This window comes from Columba livia, chromosome 2, assembly GCF_036013475.1.
Source record: "Columba livia isolate bColLiv1 breed racing homer chromosome 2, bColLiv1.pat.W.v2, whole genome shotgun sequence".
In the NCBI taxonomy this organism is placed as follows: Eukaryota; Metazoa; Chordata; class Aves; order Columbiformes; family Columbidae; genus Columba; species Columba livia.
The window spans coordinates 49,239,538-49,256,815 of record NC_088603.1 but is presented as its reverse complement, the minus strand read 5'-3'; the positions used below and the strand labels follow the sequence as shown (position 1 = coordinate 49,256,815).

At 40.9% G+C, this 17,278-nt stretch overlaps 1 protein-coding gene across 3 annotated transcripts; it reads left to right on the top strand.

Moving 5' to 3' along the window:
• Window positions 1-727: 727 nt before the first annotated feature.
• KBTBD2 (kelch repeat and BTB domain containing 2) lies at window positions 728-14,449 on the top strand. 3 transcript variants are annotated; one of them, XM_065055140.1, is made up of 5 exons: window positions 728-908; window positions 7,927-8,455; window positions 11,154-11,319; window positions 11,753-12,649; window positions 12,751-14,449. In XM_065055140.1, exons 2-5 carry the CDS (start codon window positions 8,286-8,288, stop codon window positions 12,790-12,792), a joined length of 1,275 nt encoding a protein of 424 aa, XP_064911212.1. In that variant the 5' UTR covers window positions 728-908; window positions 7,927-8,285; the 3' UTR covers window positions 12,793-14,449. The 3 variants fall into 3 exon arrangements, with proteins under 3 accessions (XP_064911212.1, XP_064911211.1, XP_021139806.1); XM_065055139.1 differs by having other exon boundaries at window positions 11,753-14,449; XM_021284131.2 differs by lacking the exon at window positions 728-908 and adding an exon at window positions 1,221-1,625 and having other exon boundaries at window positions 11,753-14,449.
• The last annotated feature ends 2,829 nt before the right edge of the window (window positions 14,450-17,278 follow it).

The following is a 17,278-nucleotide window of genomic DNA, read 5'->3' as shown; positions in this document are numbered from 1 at the left end:
ACAAGTGTGACTTGTCTGGGGTGTTTTTAATCCCCAATTCCTGCGATTTAGGTTTTTACTTTTTAAAATTCTCTGGGCTTTCTCTTGGTGGATGGACCCAAAGGGAAATTACAAATAACTAAATAGCACACCCTAGCTTTTAAAAAGTTATCTGTTCTCAGGATTTTCCTTTCTTTTTGACCAGACTTCAGCCTCATCTCGGCTCCCTTGCCCGTGGCTTTCCTCCCACGGCAGGCTCAGGGCCCCACAAGCCTCAGGCGGCATTTGCTCGCCTCAGAGGCTCCCGCGTTTGGCCGAAGGACGTTTCAGCTGCGTGGTGCCTCAGCCCGCAGGTGGCTCCCCCGGCACACCAGGAGGCTCCGAGCGGGACGATCCCGGGCTGAGCGGCTCGGCCGTTACCGCCACGGGCCCCGCGCTGCAGTGAGCCGCTGCTCCCAGCAGGGGGCGCTAGTTCCGCCCGCACGTTGGCGCCGACTGCGGGGGGGGGGGGCCGCTCCCGCCTTGCTCTGCGCCTGCGCCGTAGGCAGCGTCGGAGCGGCCGCCGTTCCCTTGGCGCGCGGGCGCTTGCGTGGGCAGGGGCGGCTCGGGGGAGAGGAACAGGAAGCGGGGGCGGGGCCGCGGCGCCGGACCTGGCGCGCGGGGCTTCCCCCCCCGGCTCTCTCCGCGCTCTGAGCATGCGCAGGGGAGGCGGGCAGGCGCGGCAGCGCGCGGCGCATCCTAACGGCCGCCGCGCGGCGGCGATGGTGCGGGGGGTGAGGCGGCGGAGGGCAGCGCGCCTGCGCCACTGAGTGGCCGCCGCCTCCGCAGCCCGGGTGAGACCGGATCCTCCTCCCCCGCTTCCCCGGCCCCCTCGCCCCTGGCCGCCCACGCTCGGGACTCTGAGGCAGAAGAGGAAGCGGCGGTCGGAGGTTTGTCCGTGTGGGGGGTGGGAGGGGATGGCGGCGGCTTTCCCGCGCTCGCGTCCCGCCGCGCCGTGAGGCGGCGGCCGCCCTCGTCTGGCGCGGCCGTCGGGCCGCTTCCCGTCTGCTGGCCGGCGGCGGCCTGCGGGGCCGGAGCGGGGGTAGGCCGCCCCTCGCCGGGAGGGGTCCTCGGCCCCGGCGGCGGGCGGGGAGGCCCTTGGGGGACTCTGCGGCAGCCGGTTGCTCCCCCCTGCCTGGGTGCGGCTCCTGCCCGCCCCTTCCGCGACCTGTGGCCGCTCCCGCCGGGCAGCTGCGGCTCCTGAGGCTGCTGGTCAGCGGCGGAGACCCGCGGCCGCGGCAACCCGAGGAAGAAGGCGAGGAGGCTGTGCCGGCGCTCGGGAGAAGGAGAGGAGAGGGGAGCGGAGGGAGCGCGCCGGGCGCTCAGCCCTGCGGCCAGCGGGGCCGGCCGTGTGCCCCGGAGTGCGGCGGTGTTGGCGGAGCAGGAAGGTGCCCCCTTCCTTAGGGCTGGCGGGGAAATTATTCTGGAATCAGGAAAGGAGTTAAGCAACGGGACGAGCCACCTGGGTGTCGGGAAGAGGAAACAAATGTTCCCTTTCTAGTGTCGTGTCACTGCGTCCTGCGAGCAGGAGGGGACAGTAAACTCAGGCCTGTACAGGGGTGGTCAGCAGGACTTCCAGCATTCAGTGCTCCTCTTCAGCTGAGCAGGTTGGCGTGTTTTCAAATGCAGCTTTTTGGTTTGTTTTGGGATGCTTTAAGGGGCAGACACGATGAAGACTTCTAGGAGAACAGCACTGTAGTGGCATTTCTGTTTCTTGTAACTGCCCACCTTTCCTTGCTGATATGGCTAGTTGCGTGTGAATATATAGTCTTAGTATCTACAGTGACCAACGGTGGGCTTCAATGTTTATGTGTGGATTTGAAGAGTCAAATTTCATAGTGACCTTTTATAGACCAAAAATACACATAGTATAGCTTTGAAGTTAGCCATCTGCATGCCTAAGATTTTTCCAGTGTTTACTATTATTCCTGTTATGGATGGGATAGGTACCTGCTGTCTTTGAAATTACTTTAATTACGATTTGTGTTGTAGTTAGCATCTGAATTTTTAGAGGTTTCCTTGCAAAGCCACAGCCTGCCTTTGTCCATTACTTTTGTTCATAGTGGACCTGAAAGGCTGTGTTCTTTTGTGAGTTCACCTAGGGCTGTATCTACGTGATTTTTAAGATTATATATTTAGGAGATCATCAAAATACATGGTCAACTTAGTTTGGTGTCTCATAAAGGTGCTAGGAGAAATAAGTAATTATTAATATTTAATGTACTCAGATGTGCAAACCATGTAGTCTTATGATCTGGATGTAGGTGTCAGACCTCTTTCCTAATTATTTTTGTGTGTGCAGTAAAAGGGCCCTGTTATAGTCGGTGCTGTGTAACTAACATCGTGCAGGAACAGCCCAAAGCAAAAGAAAGGATGTTGCTGCTTGGTATTTTATTCACTACATTTTGAACAGGTTGTTGTTGGGGTTTTTGTTGAGGCAGATTTTTTGTTTTGGTCATGTGATTATGAGACAGACCAAAATTGGTGCAAATCATGAAATTCCTCTTTCTTAATTTAGTGGCTGTTGCATTTTGAGAGTAAATTTAGTGTGCATGAATAAGATATCCATTGTAAGACTTTTAACCATTCAGGAACTAACTTACAGTTAGTTAAGCTACTTTAATTATTAATCTAATTTCTTAATGTAGAAGCGCTTAAATTTGTAATTGGGCATCATCATCTATCCTAGTGGATATCTAGGGGAGTGACGTATCCTTGTGAACTGGAATTTAAGTTGTTAAATAAAACAGACTAGCTTTATTAACATATTAGAGTTCAGAGAAAAAAAGCCACTTTTCTGTACATACGTGATATATGGCTGGATCTTACTGGAGGCATCCATGGCCCACTTTTTTGCAAAGGTTAATTTTCCAAAACAGGTCAAGTCTTTCCACAAAACAGAAACGCCCTTGGGGATGGAAACTACCTGTGCTCAGCATAGAAGGCCAGTTGCCAAGCTAAGTTGTTGGTTTATCTTGTGCTAATTTTATTTCTGAGCAGGTATTTCCTTTAGTGTATAACTTCCTTTAGGAACAGAAAAGCAGGAAAGAAACTGGTTATGAGGAGCATTGTGACCACACGCGTTGTTAGCATGGAGTCTGACACTTTTAATCTCTAGCTTCTACATAGTTTCAGAAAGCTCACCTACTTCAAAGTTTTAAGTCACCTACCGAGCATAGTATGTATGGAAAATAGTAGTAGTTTCCAAGTGAATAGTAATTTTCAAGATGGTAACATTGTAGGAATAAATAGGTTCTTGTTTTTTTTGTGAAATTTCATGTTGTTGCTGTATTAGAATCTCCTTGATGTCTTCAGGTTTCTGGACTGCAGTGCTATCAAAGACACTTTTGATGGCTTTAGAAGAGAGGAAAACTTCCACGTCTGGAACTGCTTCATCAATTACCTATTTCTTTTTCAATGCCAAGGATGCAAATTTGATACATTACTCAAGAATCCAGAGCTTCCAGCTTCTTTTTCTTCTTTCTTTCCTATCTTTGAGGTCTGTTGGCTAGGTGTCTTGATTTAAATAATTGATTTTAATCATTTTTGGTACTTGTATTTGCCTTGCTATTAGTTGGCATAATCATTTTGCAACATGTTCATTTGTAACTCAGCATATCCTTAATGGTAAGTAAGTATTTAAGTGCCTGAGCTGGGTGCTTTCATTGCTATCTGGGAGGATTGCTGTCTCTACACATATGAATGCTTGTGTAGTTTGGTTTAGCGTTGTTCAGTTCTTAATTCTGACATTTTATTATGTTAAAAATAGTGAATGACTCACCTCTTTAGACGTGTTTTTACTTGTGATTTTTATGAAGCTGGCCTTGGATTGAAATAGGAATTTGATTAAAAGTGCACGAAAGTAGTATTTAAGGTTTTTTAAATTAATTAAGACTAGATTAAATAAGTTGAATGTCCAGGAAGTAAGTTTTGTTTGAGTTTTGTTTTCTTTTTCTTCCAAACATACAGGTTTATTGAAGTGTTAGTTGTAGTTAGTGAAGTTAGAATTCAAGAGGTATTCAGATGGCTGAGGATGCAGATGGGAACCTGTGAGACTTTCACAGGTCTTTTAAGTGTTTTCCAGAAATTTGTTGGAAGTTAGGCTTCTAATCTGGCAGTCTTCTTAATGAGATTTAAAAAAAAATAAGTTTTTTAAAAAATGGCATGTCTGCACATTTATTTTGTCCTTCTTATAATTTGGAAAAAATAAAGTGTTGGTTTTTTTTAAAATTAATCCACTCAAAGAATATTGTATCTGTATATCATACCTTTCCCTACTAATTGAATATACTTATTCCATGTTACACATTGAAATATAGTGTTAACACTTCCATGTGTGTAGTGCAACATGTATCTCTGTTGATCAGTCTTTGCCTGGTTTCAGAAGATAAACAAATTGAAGGCAGGCAATTAATAGCCTGTCCTACTACTCATTAACATTTGATGACTAATTTTTGGAATGGCCTCATTCAGATTTGAAGCACATGAACAAGTGTGAAACCCACCCCATTAAAATAGCGTAAGGTAAAAGCAGTAATTACTTAAAACCAAACTCTCTTGTCAACCTATTACTTAATGTTGCTCTCCAGCTTGACAGGGACTTTGGATCAGCTGGTAGCATTTTGGTTTAGTTTGCAATCCAGTTCTGCTGTGGCCTTCCAGCAGATACCTACCAGTCCTGTTCTATTTAGATAGCTGACTTCCAAGAAGCTACCCAGAACAAAATGGTCCTTCCAGTGACACTGTTAAAGGGGAAAGTCTTATTCATAGAACTTGTATTCAAGGATTATTTTTATTCTATCAGAATTGCAGTTCAGAATATTAAGCTAACTTCAGCCATGGATCTTTTCATCTGTAAATCAGAAATGTTCACCACTGTATAGTTATGAGAACTACAGGAGACTGTAGTATATCTGTAGACATCTTTTCAAGTTCATAGTTCTTCAGTTATCTGAGATCCAAGAGCTGTATGCCAGCCAAGCACAACTCAGTGAGAGAGGTGCTAAGTTGGGTCTGGGGAGAACTGAGCCTCCTACAGTTCTCCCTTGGCAAGTATGTGGCTATGGACAAGCCGATGCTTATTCCAGTACCTCGGTTTTTCAGCCTCTAAAGTGAGGAAAGTATCTCTTTTAAAAATTGTCTTGAACTCTTCAGAGAGGTGTGAGAGAGGTGGGTAGTCTTGGGTGACTTTCCAGGCAGAAAATGGTGTTCCTGTGCCACTTATCCTAATGGTTTGAGCACATTCATTTCTCTTGGGCAAATGACAATAGAAGTTATGGTAATTTTAGGCCAGAAATTCAGAGATCCTTGATGTATGTATTGTTCTTCTGAGGAGTATTTAGCATGGTTCCACTAGAAGGGGATGCACTGTGATTCCTGACTTTGTGACAAATACAAAATTGTGTTCTTTGGAGAATGTTTATCATTGGCAGCAAAACACAGTATGGATGTGGAAAACGGGAATTGTGTATGTAGTATGTTCCTACCATGTGCACCTCCTTGGAGCATATAATGGAAATGAGATGGTTTCAGGTCAAGGACTCCAAGCTTTGTAAATTTACAGTAGAGATGTGGTTCACATCACTTAAATGTTCTGCGACAAGACTCCTGTCATCTCCTCAATCTTTTCTGCTGTTGAGGGTCATACTTAAATGTTCCAGCTATTTATAGTAATTTCACAGTTTCAACTCATCCTCTGTTGAACAGGTCTGCTTTTTCAGTTATCAGCTGTCAGCTGCATTCTGCCAAAAATTTCTTTAATCTTACTAGCAGGTGTATATCGATTTCTCCATGGCATCCTTGACTGGTTCTGTTACCTAATGACTGAAACAGCATGTATTAGTTTTGCTTCTTTTTCCTGCTTTTGAAAATTTACATTCTTTAAAATTACATCAGGATAGGAAGTTATAACATCAATTACTTCTTTTGCTAAAGCTTAGTACTACTGATGCTCTGCCCAGACAGAGCTTAACCCACTGGCTTGTATTGTTCTTGAAACTTTACTCCCAAGCCAGGACAAACAATGCTGTAGAGAGACCCGGGATACCAGTAGAGGCATGAGCTATTTATTTCTGTGGGCCGAACACACTTAGGAAGTCTGCGTGTCTCTGTAGCCATTTAAAGTTCAGTGCAAAATCTGTCAGTGGATTAGGTTGCATGTTAAGCTGTTCTCAGATAACCAGGATAGTGGTCAGTGATGCAGAGATAGGATGCATACTCATTTGGTGAAAAGCTGTGACTTGAAGCAGAAGGTTGTTGCTTTAAATGAACGGTATCTTTGTGTGTCCTTTATATGCTTGTGATTTAGTGACTTCAGGGGTTAACTGCACATGAAACTTGAAGGTCTGAAGTCAAGACTTATGATAATATCTGTTATTATAGGAGATAGTAGTCTCTCCTTCCTCTCCCAAATATTGACACCTTTTCTATTTTTTTTTTATTAACTGGCTTCACCTGAACAAACAGTGAACATTGTGTTTGACTGTTTTGACTGTTTTCGAGTTAAAGAACCAGTGAAAACTGAGAGTTTGAGATTCCTGTTGAGGTATATTTGTTCACTGAAAAAGATCAGTGACACTAAATTAGTAGTGATTAAAGTAGCATTAATTAAGCATATCTGTTTCAAGTGAGTGAATGTTAAAAGACAGCTGTCTTTGAATTGTATTACAGGCAGGGCTCTGTTGAAATAGCAGATCTTTGATATGATTGGCAGGTATTTCTACAGCCTTCATCTTACACTAAATCATGTATTTTTGTGTGGAATTTAAAGTATGACATTTCAAGTAAGGTGTTTCTGCATTAACTGTTCATCATGAATTATAATATTAAATAGTGGTGTCTTAGACATTAGACAAACATGTCCCTGGTTATTCCTTGATTTTTGGAATGTGAAAGAAACAGTGCAAGATTAAATAAATCTGAAAGTATTTGATAGAGCTAGTACTCTGGTGTCCTTTGTGATGGTGATTTTACTGTTACAACTATCCCATTCTAATTAATATATGTTGCGGTGTTCACCTGGAGGATAAAACCTGACCTCACTTGTAAGAGGAGGAGAAATGTCCAAACAAGAAAACAGACTTTAGTAGACTGTGGCCATTGTTTTATAACCAGTCAAAGTGTTTTGACCTCTGCTATTCCAGCATCCCTTTGCTCCTGTTATCTCCTTATTTTTGTTTTCTTCTGTCAGCAGCGGTTATGCTTACCTGGCTGTATGGAAATGGCTCAGAAAAAAAATGGAATGTGAAATGTTAATAGGTGAAGCCCTTCCTTCTTCACAGAGAAGATAAATCAAATAAGCATTGGGAATATAGATGGTTAGATTTTTTAATCTTTAGCTGCAATTCTGCTTGTTTTGTAGTAGAATGCCAAAGGTGAAATAAATGGGTTGATGGTGTTGTTGAAGGTTTAGCTGGAAAATAATGTCATATTGAAGAAAGTGCATTTATATTTTTAGTGGCCTGTTATTGGTAAGCTTTAGGTAGACAAAACCACACAAGCTGAAGTAGTAGCTGTTTAATGTGGAAATTAAAAAGCTGTGACTATCTTATCAATGATTGAAGGAAATGCCTGGGTGTACTCAGTGGGAAAACTGGGTAATTCTTGGAAGAGGATTAAAGTCTTCCTGAACCTCATTTTAACTCTCTGGTCTTAGAAGCTGTGTTGATGGAATGACTTATCTTAATTCATAAGTCTAGGTCTTGATGAGAATTAATGTACAAACTCTTCTGCTTTTAATTTCTCTTCAGTGCTTCCGTTGTTCAGTTTTTTTCTCAACAAGAGTTTTTGTGCGAGTAATTAAGTACTAATTTAGAAACAAGCTTGTTAGACAATTACTTTTAAGGGGTAACTCAAACTTTTTTGAAGAAATACTAATGTGTAAATTAATTTTTATTTTCCTGCTTTTAGTAATTCAAGTGCAGCCAATGATCACGAGATGTTACCACGAAATCTACCTCAGACTTCACGTTTGCTCATTCATTTGCTGCATCATAGATCTCAACAGGAGCTCTGCAGACACTCTTGAAAGTATCTGAACAGATTGTGACATCAAGTCAAAGCATGATGACCTAATAGGAGGTCAAAGTCTGAAACACTGATTCAGCAGTCCAAGATAACACTGCCTTTTTTATCAATATCACTTCTGAAGGCTACAGACCTCCTGCTGTTTCTTCTCTGCTTGCTTCAGAAACACTGAACTGACCTTTCTCTGGCGAAAAGATCTTGACTTTTCTCTCTGGTCCTGGAAATATTAATGGAATACAGTCATGTCTACCCAGGACGAGAGGCAGATAAATACAGAGTACGCTGTATCCTTGCTGGAGCAGTTAAAATTCTTTTATGAACAGCAGTTGCTAACTGACATAGTGTTGATTGTTGAGGGCACTGAATTTCCCTGCCATAAGATGGTTCTTGCAACATGCAGCTCATATTTTAGGTAAGTATTCAAACTAGGATCTGTTAATTCTATAAAATCTGTGATAGCTGGCTTTGAGTGTAATATTAGTTGATAGATTAACAATGTGTTGCAAAGAGTTTTAAAGATGAGTGAAGTAATTAAAAAACCTAAATATAATTACCTGCCACCACTAAAAGAGTAAAATAAATTTTCTGGCATCTGGTGACTTACTCTGGATAGATACTATAGTTTTTATAATAAATGGAAAAAAAATCATGCTTGTGATGGTTCATTTTCTGTAGGAAGTTAATATTTAAATTTTATTTTAAGTATTTCCCAAGGTACGGTAACAAGGGATTCATGAGACATGGCTATGGGAGTTCCATTGTAATGTTTATTAGCTGTAGTTTCTTAGCAGAAACTTCTGCTAAAAGTAGGGATTGCTGTGCAAGTTCACAGCTTCATTTTCTGAATCATTTGGTTTTCTCTGCTCAGCAAAGAAGCCAGAAACTTTTTTTCTTGCCTGAGAGCCTTGCTGCAATCCAATATTTTTTTTCCTTTGTGTGTAGGTGGTGTTTTGTTTTTGTTCCCCTCCCTGCCCCCAAGATGCTGTTGCAATTTTTAATTCAGTAGCAATAGCTTCAGTCCTGTTTTTTTGCCTTTTGAAAAGTTTTTGTTAGTAAGGTAGGTCGAGTGCTACTACTTTTTTGCTGATACCTTCATAGTAAGACCTAGAAGATGAGGCACCATGAATTTTCTGCAGTGATTAATCATTTTTTGTTGGCAATACAGTATAATTAGCCTGCCTGTCTAGGAAAAATTTTGAAGCTTGACACTAGTCTTGGTGACATCTCTGCACGTTTTACCTTCCTGGTGCATTGTGGAAGGATTATAACTTTTCTGCTTGATCAAGGGAAGGTTTGGAAATTGTTTTCTTGTTGAGGTGGGGTCACTGTACAGAACACTTCTAAAATGTATTCTGTATTTTGTCTGCTTTCTTGTAGAGGATAAAGTGAATAACTTGTAATGCAAGGAAGTATTCAAGGATTCATTTGTTACTTTCACATACATTTTTGTTGCTGTTTTTTGTGGTTTTCTCATCTCAGATGAGTCTGCTACAATTTCTAGCAACAAGTGTTGCGTGATCACTAGATAATGATTATTGTCGTTGGCTGCCTGCAGATGACATAGTTCCAACAGTTTATAAAATAACCGCCACTGGAAATGTGGCCAGATTTAATGTGGGTGTCTAATAATGGAAGCTGTCATGAGTCCACCCAGTGCACTGCATTAGAATATGCAGTCAGATCTCTTATTCATATGTGTTTGTTTATTATTTATGAAATGAGGCTTTGGCACTGGTTAAAAGAAGCATCAAGCTTGTGGTTTTGTCATGTTCTGTTTTTCTTCTCTACTTTGGTTTACAAAAAATATGCTGTGTTTCCTAAATTTAGCTTTATTATGAAAAATTGATAGTCCCGAAGGAGGCTGAGGGGAGAGGGGGAAGAACAGAAAAGCATCTCATAGTGTGATCCAGCCATTGTGTAAGGCTGCAGCCAACTTACCTTGCATCTTTGCACTTGAACATGGCGCTGCAGCAGCCCAGCTCCAGCACAGGCCACTCTACTGTATGCACGCATGCACTAGAGCCAAATTCTCTAGAAGCTCCTGCTTCTCTTCTACAAAGAGGAGTCTCTCCTGGCACTTGTACTGTCTTAACTTTTAAAAGCTGAGTGACTAATTGATACTCGCTTTACCAGTCAGCGATTCCTCGTAAAATGCAACTTGCCCTGAGTTAAGGAGCCTAGAAGAAGACAGGAGATGGTGGTGGCATACTGTCTTTGTATCAGGTGCTACAGGGAGTCGTGCTGCTTAGGGAGTGTCCCCTTCACCTCTGCAGCTGGGGGCAGAACTGCAGGGTGCACCCACCATCCTTTCTAACTTGTCTCATATCTGGTTTCCTAAAGAGCCCCAAATAAATAGAAGGAGCCTTGAGTTGAATTTTCAATACAACCATAAATACCAAACCTGAATTCATATAAAGCTCTTAAAATCAATGTTCCCCATTAAATTGCCTTTCTACTTTTTAGGAAGATGTAATGGAAACATTTAGGCATTGTTGGTTTTTTGTTATTTGTTTTTCAGACCAAGTCTGGTAGTTTTTTCTGTCATTGATTATTCCTACAAACTGGAACTTTACTGCATATTATTGTGAATGCTATATAAGAAATACATCACGGAGTTCTAGTACTTGCTTCTTTTTCTGAGCTTTCTCCTCCTCCCAGAGCAGCATGCTTTTTGATGTGACTTAGCCCAGTCCATCGCAGAAATCTGCTTTTTATTTTTATTTTGTTAGAATCTAAAATATGTCTGTATATGTTTTGACAGTGTTTTCTGGAGGATGTTTCTTCCCTCTTATCATCACCTGACATAGAAAAGGTTTTAAATTTCATAATTTAAAATCATTAGTTCTTTGCTGATTAAGACAAAAGAGTTTCCGTAAATATAAAATATTTATGCGAAGGCATTGATGGTACTTTCTGAATGTTCTGTACAAGTGTTTTTTCTTAAATACTAGATGGTAGCCTAAGGTAAATACTAAACCCCTGTAAACAGCCACCCAAAAAACCTGTTCACCTTTTGGAGTGTAATCACTGAAGTCATATAAGTGATAAGTGACTTTAAGATGACTGTACATGCTGTTGGTCCTTGTCTTAATATGTGTGTTTCTCTTCAGAGCTATGTTCATGAGCGGGCTAAGTGAAAGTAAACAAACACATGTACACCTGAGGAATGTGGATGCAGCCACTTTACAAATTATCATAACTTACGCATACACGGGTAACTTGGCAATAAGCGACAGCACGGTAGAACAGCTTTATGAAACTGCCTGCTTCTTACAGGTAGGAATGTTTTGAGTATGAAATAACTGCTTCTAATCTCTGAACCATTATTTTTCTTTATCTTGTTAAATAGTCTTTTCTGTTTAGTCATTTCAAAATACTCTTGTCCATTTTGCTCAGTGTAGACAGCAGTTGCTTGCCAGGTATGTTTCATGTACCCATTCCTCCTTGCTTTATGGACCGTATGGAGAGTGGAAGTAAAACAGTGCACTTCTAGTATATAGATAATTAATTTCTCAAGCAGACATAATCATGTGACATACTTGATCTATATGAATCAATTAAGTCACTGCTGTATTTTTGTGTATGTATCGTACTCTAGGCCTAAACTCTGTTGTTGAACGCAAAATGCAGGTACTTGTACCTGCTGCTGGTATGTGAAAGACTAGATTGTATGCAATAATACTTAGCATGTTTCTTCTTTGTGTTACAGGTAGATGATGTGTTACAACGGTGTAGAGAATACTTAATCAAAAAAATTAACGCAGAAAATTGTGTGCGTCTTTTAAGTTTTGCTGATCTCTTCAGCTGTGAAGAGTTAAAACAGAGTGCTAAAAGAATGGTAGAGCACAAGTTCACAGCTGTGTACCACCAGGAGGCTTTCATGCAACTGTCACACGATCTACTGATAGATATTTTAAGCAGTGACAATTTAAATGTGGAAAAGGAGGAGACAGTTCGTGAAGCTGCTATGTTATGGCTGGAGTACAACACAGAATCACGATCACAGTATTTGTCCTCTGTTCTTAGCCAAATCCGAATCGATGCACTTTCAGAAGTAACACAGAGAGCCTGGTTTCAAGGCTTACCACCTAATGATAAATCAGTGGTGGTGCAAGGACTGTACAAATCGATGCCCAAGTTTTTCAAGCCCAGGCTTGGTATGACGAAAGAGGAGATGATGATATTCATTGAAGCTGCTGCTGAAAACCCTGGTGGTCTTTATTCTTCTGTCTGTTATAGCCCCCAGGCAGAAAAAGTTTACAAACTCTGCAACCCCCCTGCTGACTTGCATAAGGTTGGGACGCTTGTAACTCCTGATAATGACATCTATATAGCAGGTGGGCAAGTTCCTCTGAAAAACACAAAAACCAATCATAGTAAAAGCAGCAAACTGCAGGCTGCCTTCAGAACTGTGAATTGCTTTTACTGGTTTGATGCACAGCAAAACACTTGGTTTCCAAAGACACCAATGCTCTTTGTTCGTATAAAGCCATCCCTGGTCTGCTGTGAAGGATACATCTATGCAATTGGAGGAGACAGCGTTGGTGGAGAACTCAACAGGAGAACTGTGGAGAGATACGATACCGAGAAAGACGAGTGGACCATGGTAAGCCCGTTGCCCTGTGCTTGGCAATGGAGCACAGCAGTAGCAGTACACAACTGCATTTATGTAATGGCACACAACTTGATGTACTGTTATTTTCCCAGGTCAGATGCTTGGGTAGAAATGGCTATGCGACAAACAAGTAGATGTTTTGCTTCAGCTGCTGCTTTTGGTGATAAAATATTCTATATTGGAGGACTGCATATTGCCAGCAATTCTGGTATAAGACTCCCAAGCAGTACTGTAGATGGGTCTTCCGTGACGGTGGAAATCTACGATGTGAATAAAAATGAATGGAGAATGGCAGCTAACATCCCTGCCAAGCGGTACTCTGACCCATGCGTTAGAGCTGTTGTCATCTCTAATTCTTTGTGTGTCTTTATACGAGAAACCCACATGAATGAGAGAGCCAAGTATGCCACCTATCAATATGACCTGGAACTTGATCGCTGGTTTCTGAGACAGCACATATCGGAACGTGTGCTGTGGGACTTGGGGAAGGACTTCAGGTGCACCGTAGGAAAGCTGTACCCATCTTGCCTTGAAGAGTCCCCATGGAAACCTCCAACATATCTCTTCTCACCAGATGGAGCGGATGAATTTGAGCTGGACGGGGAGATGGTTACCTTACCACCTGTATAGCTCCCAAATTAGACTGCACAACTGATTGTGTGCTCAGTCATCTTGACATAAGTAGCTGTGAAAGAACAGGTCTGGAAACAGAAATGTCAAACCTGTCTTTCATGAGTTGTATTTTTATGCCCTACCTAATGCCGCCATTCAGTATGAATCAGTGAAATGAGCAGATATGCTTCCATAATATGAAATACTATTATCTGATAATTGAGAAACATATATGTATATCATGAGCTTGTCTGAAGAATTAATTTCTAGTTCTATGAAGTCTTGGTTCAGGAAAATTAGCTTCGGAAAAAAGTAGTTACTGTTTCTAGGATGATGTCACAACTCTTTTGACAGTATCTTCCAGTTATATTTGAACTACTTCTGGATATTCTACTTAAATGCTAGTTCTATAATTGCCAGTGTGGCCCAATGAAAGGACTGTGCTGCACTTAATACTAATATTCATGTTGGTATAGTAATGCCATTAAAAGAAAAAGAAACAAATCCCATGGATCTACCTGTGGTAGGAAGGGTAGATCTTCCATTGTATGGTAACATGCAGGGCAAAATGACTGCAGGTTCAGTCAAGCTGTATTATTAGGTGCATGTATTCTATTTTCACTAACTTATACCTGTCTGTTTAGGATACAGGTCTTCCAAGCAGCTGGTAGTTTACCAGGTGTGGACTTAAGTTGCTGGGCTTGCAATAGGAATTGTCAGCCCTCATAGTGCGGGTCTATGTGGAGCTTTAATCAGTAAATGTCTCCACATTCTGTATTACAGTAACATTGGCTCATGTATATTACTTCCTGCTGCTGATGTATTTTTCCATTGTAAAACAAAGTTTTAGTGTGGATTAACCAGGTCTTTATTTTCTGTTAATTTAATAACAAGCATTACTGTAGTGTGATTGTGTATAGATATCCCTTAGCTATCAGGTTTTTTACTTTGGGGGGGGAGGCAAACTGTTCAGGAATAGCCTGTGCTCACTGTGCAGGAGAGCAGATGACTAGTGCTGCTCTGGCATTAATCCCAGGAACCACTAGCAGTAGCGGGGTGCCGCCAATCTAACATGAACACAGGTGCTTCATGACAAACCTTACTAGCATGTTCAGCTGCATCATGTTCTGGCACTGTATTTTGAATGACATTAATTTATTAAAAAAAGACTGAATCCAACTAAGTTTGAGTGTGCTTTCTGGTTGAAGTAGATACAGTTACAAAGTCCCTACACCACACGTAAGTAGTTTGTTGAAGGCAGCTTCAAATAGTTAAGCTGTGGCAAGCTTGGAGATGTGTATGTTAGCTGACTGTTCCTACTGGTCAGTGAAGGCTGGACATCAGGTATTCAAGTAAAACTGAGGATTATGTAGAACTTGAATCCATTTCTCCAGTCATGGGACAAATTGTGCTTTACTGAAAGTGAAGAAGGGCATTAAGGGGATACTGAGGAATCTTCCATGAGCTCAGAAGAGCAGAGACCTATTTTGAGTCTTTAATATTAAGAGCAAATTTATTTATTTCATCATCCAGATTGTCACTGGCTATTTTTTAATTCTGTTTCTTATTCCAGTAACTACCATTACAGCTTTCAACAGGGAAGACACTTATATATTTTTGAGGCTAGATCTCAAGTGGATTTTGTCTTGTACAATTATTAAAGGTTTTGATCGGAAAAGGGATTTAAAATAAAAAAGCTCCCTTATGTATGAACTCTTCCTAATGCTTTGACATTTCATACCATGTAGCAGAATCATGATGACACTAACAGAATGAGGGAAGCTACTGGTATTTTTAATGAAGGTGACATGTTTGCATTTACCATTACTTTTTTTTAAAAAAAAAAAAAACAAACCCAAAACCTACCAAAAAACACCACCTGAATTGCTTAGATAAGGGGAGAAGCAACTCAGTGGATGCTTCTGATAGGTCTGTTTATATGATTTTAATGTAGCTTGGGACATCCAGCTGCAAGCCTGTTGAAGGGAATATACCTTAAAACAGTGATGCTACTTCATAATTCAATTTGGAGAATCACATACCTCAGGCAAAAATACATGTGGTGTCCTAGTCAGTCCAGCCTGGATGGACTGCTCAGTTCTGTGGTCATTCTCACTTCAGCCTCCCAGGTCAGGCTGCCTTAGGCTTCAGGACAAGTCTATGTTCTTCAAGTGTAGATCGTCTATAGCTAATGAAGGAGCACAGTGTGTTTGTTCTGTTACTGAGAACTTTGAACTTGAGTTTAAAATCTTATGCATAGTTGCTTACCAAAAGGGAAAAAAAAAACAAAGGTAAATTGAACAGGAAAGAGGAGACTTTGAAGAAAGGTCCTCGATGGACCATTTAGGAACATATTTAAAAATATAGATGGTCTACATTACTTCCTGCTAGTCTGTTTCTTTAAATATATTTCTTTATATTGTTTCTAGATACTATCTGCATTTTTGTTTTATATGGTCTCAGATGATGTAACACCTTATTTAAAATTAAAACATACAGTACTTAAAAGACTAGTGAAGTGTTGAACAGCTATCCAGCAACTCTATTTAAGACATACTTACTCTTCGTTCACTTACTTATACAAGTAGTTGCTGCAGTCATTATTCAATCCCAAAAGAAAACACAGCTGGCAAATGCTATTCTCAAGTCTGAATTCTTTCCTTGCATAATTTAAGAAGGAAACTGCAGGCAAAGTGTTGTCATGTGCCTGGAAATGGTCACTGGTGGTAGAATTAACAAATGAAAAAAATGCAGCTCTTATTTCATAAACAGAACAAATATGATTAAAGCCTTCACCAAGTTGTAAACTAGTATCTTGCTAACAAAGCTTCAGCCTAATAGTAGCCTATTCAACCTGTACTTGGCTTTGAAGTACATTTACATGAATCAACTTTGTCTGTCCTCAAGCTTTGCTGTATTTGCCAAAGCTTGCTTCTTTTCTGGTAGAACTACTTCAGGTTATTCCTACGAAGTTTCAGTTCCCCCTGTCTGAAGTAGTAAAAAGAAACGATCTGTCCTCTGCTCATTTTTAATGCATCCACTCATTTCTATGGTTATTTAAATACATAATTCATTGCAACTTTAATTTTTGTTCTAAGGGGATCAGTCAGATCTAGGGCAGTGAATTGTGTCAAGCTTTACAGAGAACATAATCAGATGGATAGTTAATTTTAAGGGCAAAATAACCTGATATAATTCTAAATATTATTTTTTAAAAAGGTTTTCAGCACTGCCTGGTTTGAAACAGTGCTTTCCATATTTCTCCTTTCAATTCACAGTGCTTCTGTTAAGATGCACAAGCACCTGCCACATTGCAGTACAGCTAAGGAACACACCTGCAGACTGCTGAACTACTGTTTTTCATCCTCTGTTTCCTATTTACATTCAAATAGTTTTCTCTTTTTGGCTCTGGATTCCTACATGAAAGGAGCTTTAATTTAGGCAGACTCTGAAGCAGGCTTGCCCTTAAAACCAGTTTCTTTTCACCTCATGCTCAACATTAGCCAGACAAACGTCTGTTTAGTTCCACTCCAGAATTATTCAAAGTATCATCTCCCTCCTGCATTTACCATACAGTACAATTAAGCAGAATCCTTACTCGTAGAGTTCATAGCCTGGGGGAGGATTAGCAGACTGAATGAAATGCAGGGATTGCTCATGATGCTGGCTGGCAGTCTATAGATCTGTGCATCTTCACACACCTTCCCAGTTCAGTATGGAAGAGGTTGGTTAAACAGCCTGAATCAGCAGGTGGGAGCAACACCTGGGTCAATACTGAGTTAGAGAAGCTTTGACATGGAAGAAAGGGCCAATGGAGAAGATGAGACAGCACAAAGGTGAAATAAAGTAATTGAAAATGAAAGTAGTAGAAGTATCTCTCTGTGATTTTCTCCTCTCCTGCTCTCAAAACACCTGGCCTGGTCCAACTTGTAAAACTAGATACCTTTGTTTGAGCAAAGAAAGGGTTTAAGCAAAGTACATAATACCAGTGCTGAAGTATGACTGGTC